Here is a 12391-nt window from a genome sequence, read left to right as displayed (position 1 = left end):
CACACATATCTAGGCCCTGTTGGGGCAAAGCATCTTCAAAGTGGCTTCTGCTTTCTGCCCATCAAGCCAGCAAGGAAGCAAAGATGTTCACTGGAAAGCAGCATCAGAGACCACACCACAACTTCCTGGGCCCAGAGGGCAGACTCCAAAAGGGACCAGGGACCAGAGGCCCCTGTTTCTCCCTCTTGCCCTTTCTACTTGGCTGCACACCACACAGGATGGTTTTGGGATGGCGTACAATGTCAGCTTTCAGGGCTGGGCAGACATGATCAATTTTCTCTCTTTTGGCAGGGAAAGGCTTTTTTGGAAGACACTCAAAAGGCAACCATAGTTACTAATGGAGCATGGCAAGCATTAGACAGAGGTAGTTATAACCCAGGCTTGACAAAAAAAAGGAAAAAAACGTAGGATGGTTTTTGCATCAAGCCACAGTTATTAATTCCAAAGACTCCCAGGTGAGTGCAGAAGCAGACAAGACACACCTCGTACCCCTTTACAGTATCCCCTATAAGATTCCAGAAAGACCACATAAATTTGAAATCTGGCAAGAGCCCTGTGACCAAAGATGAGGCCATGAGCCAAAATCCAGGCAGAATATACACTAATCACATTGTCCCCTGGGATGCATTTAGAACGTTCTTGGATTTCAAACCATTTGTGTTGTCCCCCTGAGCCAGAATAGGATGGAGAGCCCCAGAAAGGAAGGAAATAGTCTTGTTTTTCAGTCCCTCTGTATTCCACCTGGACAGGCCGGAATTATCTTCAAGGTCAAATAGCCTAGTTTCATTCTCCTGTACTGTTCTCTCTCCAACAACACAGTGAGAGAAGGATGGCTGAAGACATGCATCAATTTCTTCAGATTTAATTGCTAGAGGAAGTAGTATCAACAATGGTAGAAAAGGGAAGGGTGCTAGGAGGGGCTGCTCAAAGGTCTGCAAACTACATTTGATTCTCCAGCCTACTCAGAAATTCCCAGAGCTGAGCAGAAGCAAGCTTAGATTGGCTCAAGAAATATTCCAGATAATGTTCACCAGGCATGAACATCTGAGCTAAAAGCAGGCTTAGATCCAAAGAGGAAGCTTCCAGTGCCCACGGGGGAGGCTAAGGACACTGCATGTACCTTGTCTGATGGCTGAGGCTGAGCCTGGATAGAGGGCTCTTCACTGCAGTGATAAATCCCAACAAGGAGCCATTGAAAAAAGCCTGAAGGAGAGGGAACTGCCCTTGAGACTAAAGGGCAGCAGATCTTCCTGAACACTACTATTCTATGAGAAACTGATGTCAATCTGAGATTGGTACTTCTCTGTGTCCTGGTAAGATGAAGATAATTTGGCATCAGTGAGACTGGCTGAAGGAGCTAGAAGGACAAAACAGTCTGAGATGAGAGATACAGAGAGAACTTGCTACAATAAGAATATAAACTACCCCAAGAAGAGAAGAGCCGGAGTTAAAGCTGCACTGCCAGAAGATCAGAGCAAAACTGACTGTGATACAGCCTGCTAACCATGAAGGAGCAGCCGCAACTTTTGTTCTCAGTATCCCTTTATACCCTCTTAAAAAGTGGGGACCCCAAAGAGGTTTCATTTAAGGTTATAGTTATTGATACAACCACATTAGAAATTAAAACAGAGTGTAACTCCAGGGGGAAAGTCCCAGGGCAAAATACCTTTGAAACCGAAATCAGTCAAAGGGAGAAATAAAGTGGGAGAAACCCATTTATTTCTTACAAGTAGTCCACTTCTGCTCTCCCGTGCCTCTTGAGACCCAGCTGCAGAAGCGGCCCCACCCAACATCTCTGGTCTAAATAAGCCCTCGGTAGCCCTAGTAATTACCTGTTGATATGGAGATGGACTACTTCTCTCCACCCCTTGGAAACACCTATTGATATGGAGTTCCACTAAGGCCAGGCCAACATTCTGGAAATACTGCAGTTTTACCTACACTGAGACATTTAAATAACACTTACTAACAATTCATTTAAAAATAACAAACCCTTTGCATATTAATGTAAATAACATTAATGAAAAGTAACTTTTCCCAAAAAAATTGTTAGCAAGAAAAGTTATATTTTGCAAATCATGTTATTATCTGCTGTAATAGAAGGAACCTGTATTCTCATAGCTGCATTTTTTAAAAAACCTTTTTTATTGAGATATAGGTGACATTAGTTTCAGGTGTGCAACTTAATGATTATTTGTACATAAGACGAAATGGTCACCACAGTCAAATCTAGTTAACTTCCCTCACCATATGCATATACATTTTTTTTCTTGTGTTGAGAACTTTTAAGATCTACTCTCTTAGTAGCTTTCACTTGGCTGTATACTACATCCCCAAGACTTATTTATTTTGTAAGCATAAGTTTGTTTCTTTTGAGCACCTTCACCCATTTCACCCCCCCATCAGTTGCCTTGGCAACCACCAATCTGTTCTTCATATCTATGAGTTCAGGTTTTTTGTTTGTTTTTAGGATTCAACATATAACTAACATTATATGGTATTTGTTTCTTGGTTTCTGACTTATTTCACTTAGCATAATATTCCTCCAGGTCCATCCATGTTGTGAGAAATGGCAATATTTCCTTCTTTTTTATGGCTGAATACTATTTCATTGTGTATATACCACATCTTCTTTATTCATTTATCCATCAATGGACACATACCTGGTTTCTGTATCTTGGCTACTGTAAATAATGCTGTAATGAATGTGGGGGTGCATATATCTTTTTAAGTTAGTGTTTTTGTTTCCTTTGGATAAATACCCAGAAGTGGAATTGCTGGATCATATGGCAGTTCCATTTTTAATTTTTTGAGGAACTTCCATATTGGTTTCCATAGTGGCTGCACCAATCTACATTCCCACTAGTATTTCCTCTATACCACTTTGTTGAGAGTTTGTGTCATAAATAGATGTTGAATTTTGTCAGATACCTTTTCTGTATCTATTGAGATAGTCATATGATTTTTATTCTTCATTTTGTTAGTGTGATGTATCACATTGCTTTTATAGATGTTGAACCATCCTTGACTCCCTAGAATAAATTCCACTTCGTTATGATGTGATTCTTTTATTGCGTTGTTGAATTCAGTTTGCTAATATTTTGTTGAGGATTTTTGCATCTACGGTTCATCTGGGATATTGATCTGTAATTTTCCTGTGGTATCTTTGTCTGGTTTTGGTATCAGGAAAATGCTGGCCATGTAAAATGAGTTTGGAAGTTTTCTCTCCTCTTCTATTTTTGGAAGAATTTGATAAGAACTGGTATTGATTCTTCTTGGTAGACTTCACCAGTGAAGCCATCTGGTCTTAGACTCTTGTTTATTGGGAGGTTTGTAATTATTGATTCACTCTCCTTGCTAGTAATTAGTCTGTTCAGGTTTTCTATGTCTTCATGATTTAGTCTTGGTAGGTTGTGTGTTTCTAGGAATTTATGTTTCTTCTAGGTTGTCCAATTTGTTGGTGTATAATTGCTCACAGTAATCTGTTATGATCCTATGTATTTCTGTGGTATCAGTTAAAACATCTCATTTCTGATTTTGAGTCCTTTTTTTTCTTGGTGAGCATAGCTAAAGGTTTGTCAATTTTGTTTTTTCAGTGAACCAGCTCTTAGGTTTCATTGATCTTTTCTACTTTTTAAAAATCTCTATTTCATTTATTTCTTCTCTGATCTTTATTATTTCCTTCCTTCTACTGACTTTGGGTTTCTTTTTTCTTTTTTTTTGAGGTACAAAATCAGGTTGTTTGAGATTTTTCTTGCTTTTTTTAATGAAGGGATTTATTGCTATAAACTTCCCTTGTAGAACTGGTTTGGCTGCATCTCGTAAGGTTTGTTAGACTGTGTTCCTATTTTCATTCATCTCAAGGTATTTTTTTATTTCTCATTTGATTTTTCCTTTGTGATGTTTAGTAGTATGTTGTTTAACTAACCTCCACATATGACTTGTGAATTTTCCAGTTTCTTTTTGTCATTGATTTCTAGTTTCATACCATTGTGGTTGGAAAAGATGCATGATATTTCAGTCTTCTTAAGTTTATTAAAACTTGTATTATGGCCTAATATATAATCTGTCCTGGAGAATATTCCATGTGTACTTGAGAAGAATGTATTTTATTGCCTTTTTAAAAACTGAAGTGTAGTTGATATACAGTACTATACTGATTTCAAGTATACAACATAGTGATTCAACAGTTACCTACATTATTAAATGCTCATCTCAACTAGCATAGTTACTGTCAACATAAAAAGATATTACAGTATTATTGACTATATTCTCTATGGTGTACTTTTATCCCCATGACTAATTTATATTATAATTGAGATTTTGTGCCTCTAAATCTCCTTCACTTATTTCATCTACCCACTGCAAACCCTTCCCCACAGAAACCTCCAGTTTCTTCTCAATGTCTATGAATCTATTTCTGTTTTGTTCATCTTTTAGATTCCACTTATAAGTGAAATCATATGGTATTTTTCTCTAGCTGGCTTATTTCACTTAGCATAATACCCTCTTGGTTCAACAATGTTGTTACATATGGTAAGAGTTCTTTCCTTTTTATGGCTGAATAATATTCCACTGTATATATGTACCACATCTTCTTTATCTGTTCATATATTGATGGTTGTGTAGGTTGCTTCCACATCTTGGCTATTGTAAATAATGCAACCATAAACATAGGAGTGCATGTGTCTTTTTTAACCAGTAATTTTGTTTTCTTTGGGTAAATTCCCAGAAGTGGAATTGCTGGGTCATATGGTATTTCTATTTTTAGCTTTTTTGAGGGAACTCTATAATGCTTTCCATAGTGGCTGTGCCAATTTACATTCCCACCAACAGTGTATGAAGATTCCCTTTTCCCCACATCCTCTTCAACACTTGTTATTTGTTGTCATTTGGATAGTAGCTGTTCTGATTGGTGTGAGGTGGTATCTCATTGTGGTTTTGATTTGCATTTCCATGATGATGATTACTGGTGTGGATCATCTTTTCATGTGCCTGTTAGCCATCTGTACGTCTTCCTTAGAAAAATGTCTTGTCAGGTCCTCTGCCCATTTTTAAATTGAGTTATTTCTTTTCTTGGTGTTCAGTCATCTGAGTTCCTTATACCTTTTGGATATTAGCCCCTTATCAGATATATCATTTGCAAATGCATTCTCCCATACAGTAGGTTGCCTTTTTGTTTTGATGATAGTTTCCTTTGCTGTGAGAAGCTTTTTAGTTTGATGTAGTTCCACTTGTTTATTTTTGCTTTTGTTGACCTTGTTTGGGGAGACATATCCAGAAAATAGTTACTTATTCTGAGGTTCAAGAAATTCCTGCCTATGTTTTCTTCTAAAAGTTTTATAATTTCATGTCTTAGGTCTGACTTTGAGTTTACTTTTCTGTATGGTATTCATTCTCTTGCATGCAACTGTTCAGTTTTCCCAACACCATTTATTAAAGAGACTATCATTTCCTCATTGCACTTTCTTGCCTCCTTTGTCACATATTAATTGACCATGTATGTGCAGGTTTACTTGCGGGCTCTCTTTTATTCTCTTCTATTGATCCACATTCCTACTCTTGTCAGTACCATACTGTAGCTTTGTAGAATAGTTTTAAGTCAGGGAGTATGGTACCTACAGATTTGCTCTTTTTTCTCAATATTGCTTTGGCTATTTGGGGTCTTCTGTGGTTCCATATAAATTTTAGGGTTGTTTGCTCTAGTTCATTGAAAAATACCATTGGTATTTTGATGGGGATGTATTCTATTGCTTTGGATTGAATGTTTTGTATATGTTAAGTTCATTTATCATACTGTGTTATTTAAGGCTACTGTTTACTTAATGATTTTCTGCCTGGATGATTTATTCATTAATGAAAGTGGGATATTAAAGTTTCCTACTATTATTACATTGCTGCTCATTTTCCCACTTAGGTCTATTAATATTTGCTTTATATATTTAGGTGCTATGTTGGCTGCATAAATATTTACAAATGTATCCTCCTGTTGGACTGACTCCTTTGTTTGGGGAGTAGGGTCTTTATATAAAGATTTTAAGTTAAAATTAGATCATTAGGGTAGGCCTCCTTAATGAACACAACTGATTATCTCCTTATAAAAAGGGGAAATTTGGACATACATACATATTAAGGAAGACAATATGAACAGACATAGGGAGAAGACGGCCATTTACAAGCCAAGAAGATAGGCCTGAGACAGATTCTTCCCTCACAGGCCAATTCGCACCTCCATTTTGGACTTCCAGCCTCCACAACCGAGACAATAGATTTGTTGTGTGACCACCTAGTCTGTGGTAGTTTGTAAGGGCACCCCTAGAAGGCTAATACAAGGGGACTCTCATTTTTATATTTCTGTAGTATATGACATGCTTACATGACTATGCATGTTACTGCATGTTACTTTTATAATCAGAGGCCTCCCCACCCCTGCCAAATTTTTGGAAAAGCAAATGAGAGAAAAGAGACACAGAGGCAAAGGGTACCAGGCATGACTACCACAGCTTATTTATTCCTCCTTTGTAAATACACAGAACCTACCTCCTCTCCCTCACCCCAGTCCGGCCCCACCCAATATTGCCCTTTGAGTCTTCAGCTTGCCTCAAGGGAACCACGAGCACTGGTGGCTGCTGTAGCTGAGACGGGTGGGCCCTGATATGCTAGGTTCACAACCGGTATCTGGTCATGTAACAAGTCCCCAGGGTCATCTCCGTTCCACCCATCTAGTGCAGGCCTAAACAAGAAAGTATGGAGTGTCTAGTCATCTCACTCCACAGAACAGAAAGCCCGACAAGCCTGCAATAAAATGCCTGCTGCACTTTTACAGCTCTGGTCCCCTGTACACACAGACAGCCCTATGACTGCCTGCTCAAAGGCCATGTTAAAATAACAAACCACTCTGGGATTCCTGTGAATCAGAATTCTTCCAGCAACACTTGCACCTCTGGGAAGATGTACTGATTTTCTGGAGGGTGCCCACCTCTGTGGGGTTGGAGTGGGAACCAGCATTGGGTGAGCAGCAGGGAGGAGCAGAGGCCCAGGAGATGAGGGCACTCAAAGGCCACAGGAGAGGGGCTAGAAGATTCTGGAAAGCAGCCCTCTGCAAGACAATGTGCTCTAGCCCTGGGGAAGTATGCAGAGCTGGATCCAGCCCCCTGGGCAGAACTGCTCTGATGGAAGCCACTGATTCCTTCAGGTTGCATGCCCTGGGGCTCCCGAGGAGTGTGCTGCTGCAGTTATCACTTGGGTCATTAACATATCTGGAAGGGCCAGGAAGGAATCAAATCCTAATTTTGAATTGCAAGAAGAGGTTAAGAAAAAGAAATCTCAACAAATAGGTTGTAGGTTTGAATACTCACAAAATATCCAACATGGCTTCAGCTTCCTGTGCTTGAAAAGAGGGTGTCCTTTCCAGGGCTGTTTCCTTAGGGTCCCAGAATACAGAAGAACTGAGGGGAGAACTAGCATTTTGAAGTGCCTTGTATGTACTGCACTGCAACCATGGCGAAGCACTTAACTTCCCTGATGAGCTGAAGCTAGGCATTATTCCACTCTTAGACCTGAGGACACCGAGGCTCAGAAAGGTGAGGTCACTTGCCCAAGGGTTAATGACTAATAATGGCAGAAAAGACTGTGTCATGGCCAGTGACTGTGACCAAGCTAATGTAGTTTCTCTGCACCTGCTTCCTCCCCTGTAAGGTAGAAATGAAGCCTCTACCTCACAGAGAGCTAATGGAGGTGATGTATGTGTTGTGCGCAGCTCCTGGCAGGGCGCACAGGGCACCAAAGATGACAAGTTAATACTTGTCAAGCCTGCTGGGCCTGAGAGAGCAGGGAGGACTGGGCAAGGCTCTTGACTGGTGCCTGCTTTTCAAGCCCACCAATAGGGGAGGTGATCTGAGGTATCAAAGTGAGGCTGGGAGGGGACCGAGCTTTGCACTCAGCCGCCTGGGCTCAGGCCTGGACAGTCCAGGCTCCGTAGGACTGCAGGTTACCTTCATTACTTTACCTTGCTAAGCTTCAGTTCCAGGCTAAAGCAGGAACAACAGAAGGGACAGGCCTTGAAGGAGGCATGGGGGTCAGCAGGATCTTAGGGCTCCTTCACTGCAGCTCTGGAGTGCCTTCCCAGTTTTCCTTCTTAATTGGAACAATTATTTAGGATCAGTTGTCGTAACAAGTAAATGCATCATATTTTCTTGGCAAATACTTAGTTATTAACTCACCAGTTCTACTTCAGAGCAATCGCATTATTCCTTTACTGTCAAACTACTTGAGAACATATTTTACATTTGATGTTTTCACCTCACGTTGTCTTCAAGCCACTGTAATCTGGTTTGTGCCCTTCGTCTCTAACAAAACATCTTTCATTAAGTTCTCTAATAATCTCTTGTCGATCTTTATGGCTTGTGTCTCTCTTGCTTTCTAATTTCCAGCATCTCCCGTTCTTTTTCATCTTTGCCAGTGGCTTGAAAAGTCATTCCTTTCAGGAAGAGTTAAAACTAAGATGAAGAGGCCCCCTGATACATCTTTTGAGGGCCTCTCCCCAGTTGTCTAAAGAAGGAGCCGAAACCTTCCTCTGTGACCCTTAGAGGACCCCACACTTTATTTCCTCCAAAGGATTGTCATTTTGGCTTTGGAGCATCCAAAGAGCCTACCTGGAAGGGAAAGTGGGCCAAATGTCACTGAAACAGAATCGCTGGAAGGAGTCCAAGGGTCTTGCCATTTTAACAGTTGTTTTCTGTGAGAAACTGTCTTCCGAACTCCACACCCACGCACACACCCACATGAGGTTCAGCAAGAATTGGAGGAAAACAACTCGGAGGAAGTACAGCTGTTCCCTCTGAGGAGCGTGAGGAGCACCTAGGGCGAGGGGGTGTTCCCCGGGCGGTGACATACAGCATTCCTTTCACTTGAGGCATCCGAGCCTGAAGAGCTGTGGTGTCCCCTTGGGAAACTGACATAACCATAGGCGGGAAGGGCCTCACAGAACAGACCACATGGCCCTGTCCAAAGGAAACCCTTTCTCATCCTGTGGACAGGCACTCCCCCCCTGCTGTGGCTCCGCCACCACCCTCCATCAGCCAGACAAATGCCCTGAAGTCAGTGATCTGATAGGATGTTTATATTTACATGGTACATTTTAAAGCAATGGCTACATTGGTCATACATATTAGAAACCATAAAAAAAAAGTTAACTAAAATGTACATCATACACTTGTATATATATTTTTTACACAGAGGTAAAAAGGCTTATTATAAAAAATCAATACAACAGGGTTTTTAGTTTACAGATAAAGAATGAATTATGCTTCAGGCACTTTAATTTGTTAATGTGAGCAAATAGCTTGGGATGGGGTTGGGGGGAGCACAGGTTGGAGGGAAGCATCCAAACAGAAAATTTTTTGGTTAATGTTTTGTTACCACAGATACAAAAATAAAATTTGAATAATTTCTCTCAAATGATTGACGTCAGTATGGCAAAGCTGACTGGGAAAATACTGCACACTGTTCAGCTGCAGTGTGGTAATTAGAGATGTATTTACATAAATGTCCCCATGGCTGTCCTTGTGCCTTTAACCGCTGCCTTCACAAACCAAAAAGTATATGCGGAGTAAGAGTCACTAGCGTAACTGAAGGGATGGAGAAGAGCCTTACAAGGGGTAAGGGAAGATAGGAACAAATAATGACTAGAGACACAAAGCAGTGGGATGTGTGTATTCTTCCTCAAATAAATAGGGGCAATTGAACTGAGGTCTAACAAAAAGTACATTAGTGTTGTGCTTCGTAGAGAGGAGACCTTGAGAAAGACCCTGAAGAGGTGCCTCAGGCAGGGCGGGGGAGGGGGAGATGATCTCAACAACCTGTGGAGGCTGGCTGAAGGCTTCTAGATGTTCTCCAGGCAAGGAAACTGTTCTTTTCTTCCATCACCAGACTGACAGCTCTCCGCTCCTTTTCCAAACTGGAAGGCCCAAACCAGTCACTCCAACAAAGGAAAACATCTACCAACTAACTCAGGTATACTGGGTATTTACACCAATGACCTAACTAAAGAAATGCGATGGACCCTCAGACGAGATGGAAACATTCCATGAAGGTAAGCATGGCTAGCACTTTCCTAATACGACTGGCAGACAGGAAAAAAGTCCTTTTCCTTGAAGACTGATGTCCTGTGTGTACCAGAGAAGGGATGGGGGAAGGTGGGGAGACAGGGGCAGATCATGCCAGGGGGCAATTACTGCAGGAAGGTCATGGAGGGAAGCCAGCACTGACAAGCCTGTCCCCCGTAGTCTCCATGATGTTCTGACTGTACGATGCTAGGTACAGGTAACATTTCCTCTTTCTGCAATAAGACTATTTGGCTATTCTTTGCAATATATTAGAAAAATACTCTTTTCCTGCTAATTAGAAGCCTCCCATGTGGCAAGGCGACAGGCAGACCCAGTCTGCTGACCTGACCATCTGTGCACCCACATTGGCAAGTCTGGGTTTGGCGTTGCAGGAGAAAGACACTTAGGCATTGGAAGGGTTTTTACATATGGCCTTGTTTTTTTCCCCAAGTATAAATGAAGAATTTGGTGATGTGACATTGAGTCCAAGATAGAAACAAAAGCACAAACCCATGAGCAAAGTGCAACCCACCACTCTTCAAATTTATGACATTTAAAATTTCCCCCAGTTAACAGAAAATAGCCAGTGGAGGTGGGGTAGCTCCTATAGTTGTATTTAGCACAATAGCGTTTCTCAACTGGAACTTGTTCAGAGAACACTGGTTTGTGTCTGAATAGACTATTTCGTTTGCAAAACAAAGAGGAAAATTTCTTCATTAGCATTTTCTTCTAATATTGCTAAATTTTTAGAGTGGTGATGACACAATTTTAAAAAGTTCTACTTTAGGGGTATTTGGGGAGACTCAGAGAAACCTAAAGTCCCCTTTCTAGCCCTGGTCCAAGATGATGTGATGCAGTTTAAGGAATTTTCCTGATTCTCACAAGTTAATCTGAAGTTAAGGCTCAATTCTCAAATCATTTTACAGGTGAATGTTTTGCATCAGGGAGTAAGTGACAGAATCTGGGGGGGGACCAAAATGACGATGGGTTTAAGATAGAAACCAGTTTACATGGTAAATTTGGCTTTAGAAAAGTGAAAGTGATCTTGTTTTGTGGTAGAAGTTTAACTAGCTCACCTCCTATATATAATAACTGTGGGTTAAAATACTTCTTGGTAGGGTTTCATCATTCTGACATCACACTTCCGCAGGAACTCGACCCTCCTCAGGCAAGCTGAACCAACAGAAACATAGTCCTGGATGCTCTTGGAAAAACCAACTACAAAACCCACCCCAAATCAGCAGTTCCGACTGCAGGCGCCTCTGAACTGGAAGAGGTGGGTAGGAAGGAGATGAAATCACCACATGTATAAGACAGTTAGCTTGATTACAGACTGCTAGTAATACATGAGAGTCTCTGCAGAGGTTCCTTCCCTTAGAACACTGTGTCCAGGAGCGTGCATGTGTGTGGGTGTGGGTGTGGCTAATGCAGAGTGGGGGGTTGGTGGGTGCGGGGTTCACAGGCAGGTCCCCAGGCTGGAAGGGCGCCTTCAGGGACTCGGGGGGGGGGGGCAGGGGAGAAGATGAGCACGTGTAGGAGACAAGTTCCCCTGCGGCTGTGGAAGGAGGAAGGGGAGGGAAATGGAGTCACACGGCCGCTTTGTGCTTCCCGCCACAGCACCCGCACATCACGCCACAGTGGTAGCAGGCCCGAAGGGGGAGGTAACAGCACATACAGGGGGCCAAGAAAGACAAGGCAATAAGAGCCATCCACCGGAGGCAAAACTTCTCGTCGCTAGTGTCGCACGAGCATGGGTCTGTATAGTCTCCCTCGGGGTCCGACATACAGTGATAGAGCATGCTGTCCGCACACCACATACAGCTCACCCGGCGGATGCAAGTTCTCACGGAGTCGGGCGCGTCCTGGCAGTGGCCCCTCCGGTTCTCCTCGTGGTTGAACATGTCCCTGCAGTACTCGCACCGGGAGCGCTCCCCATCCTCCTTCCGCCGCCGGGACTTGCCCCGCGAGGGCTGCGTCTTGATCACGCTGCCCCCGCGCCCTTTGGGGTCCTCACCGAGGCCAAAGTCCGAGGAGTCCACATAGGGATAATTGTAGTCGTGCTTGGGAACCTCACCCTTGGCGAAGCGCACGTAGGAGTCTGCATCCTCCGAGGTGTCCGCGAATTTGCCCCTCACCGGCGCGTGCCGGTAGTCCTCGTAGCCGGTCATCCAGATCTTCTCCCTGGGGTTGATGCGTACAATCTCCTCGTCGTCGTCCGGGAAACTCACCTGGTGGTAGGCCCTTGGCATCGCCTGCCCCAGGAAAAGGGAGGCATTATTTTATAG

At 42.6% G+C, this 12391-nt stretch overlaps 1 protein-coding gene and 1 long non-coding RNA gene across 9 annotated transcripts in view; one reads left to right on the top strand and one right to left on the bottom strand.

The window, feature by feature from the left end:
* Nucleotides 1–11367, top strand: part of LOC108392337 (uncharacterized) — a 28711-nt gene extending 17344 nt beyond the window's left edge. For both annotated transcript variants that reach the window (XR_012120956.1, XR_012120958.1), the window contains exons 2-3: nt 9931–10093; nt 11257–11367. This is a non-coding gene — a long non-coding RNA (uncharacterized lncRNA). The remainder of the gene's footprint in view (nt 1–9930; nt 10094–11256) is intronic.
* The window catches only part of SPRED2 (sprouty related EVH1 domain containing 2), a 105453-nt gene continuing 102168 nt past the window's right edge, over nt 9107–12391 (bottom strand). For all 7 annotated transcript variants that reach the window (XM_073212281.1, XM_073212282.1, XM_017652489.3 and 4 more), the window contains one exon: nt 9107–12358. In XM_073212281.1, the coding sequence (XP_073068382.1) occupies nt 11693–12358 (666 nt within the window). In that variant the 3' untranslated portion in view covers nt 9107–11692. The remainder of the gene's footprint in view (nt 12359–12391) is intronic.

The sequence above is a fragment of the Manis javanica genome, chromosome 1, assembly GCF_040802235.1.
Source record: "Manis javanica isolate MJ-LG chromosome 1, MJ_LKY, whole genome shotgun sequence".
Taxonomy (NCBI): domain Eukaryota; kingdom Metazoa; phylum Chordata; class Mammalia; order Pholidota; family Manidae; genus Manis; species Manis javanica.
This window is presented reverse-complemented; position numbering and strand designations above follow the sequence as displayed.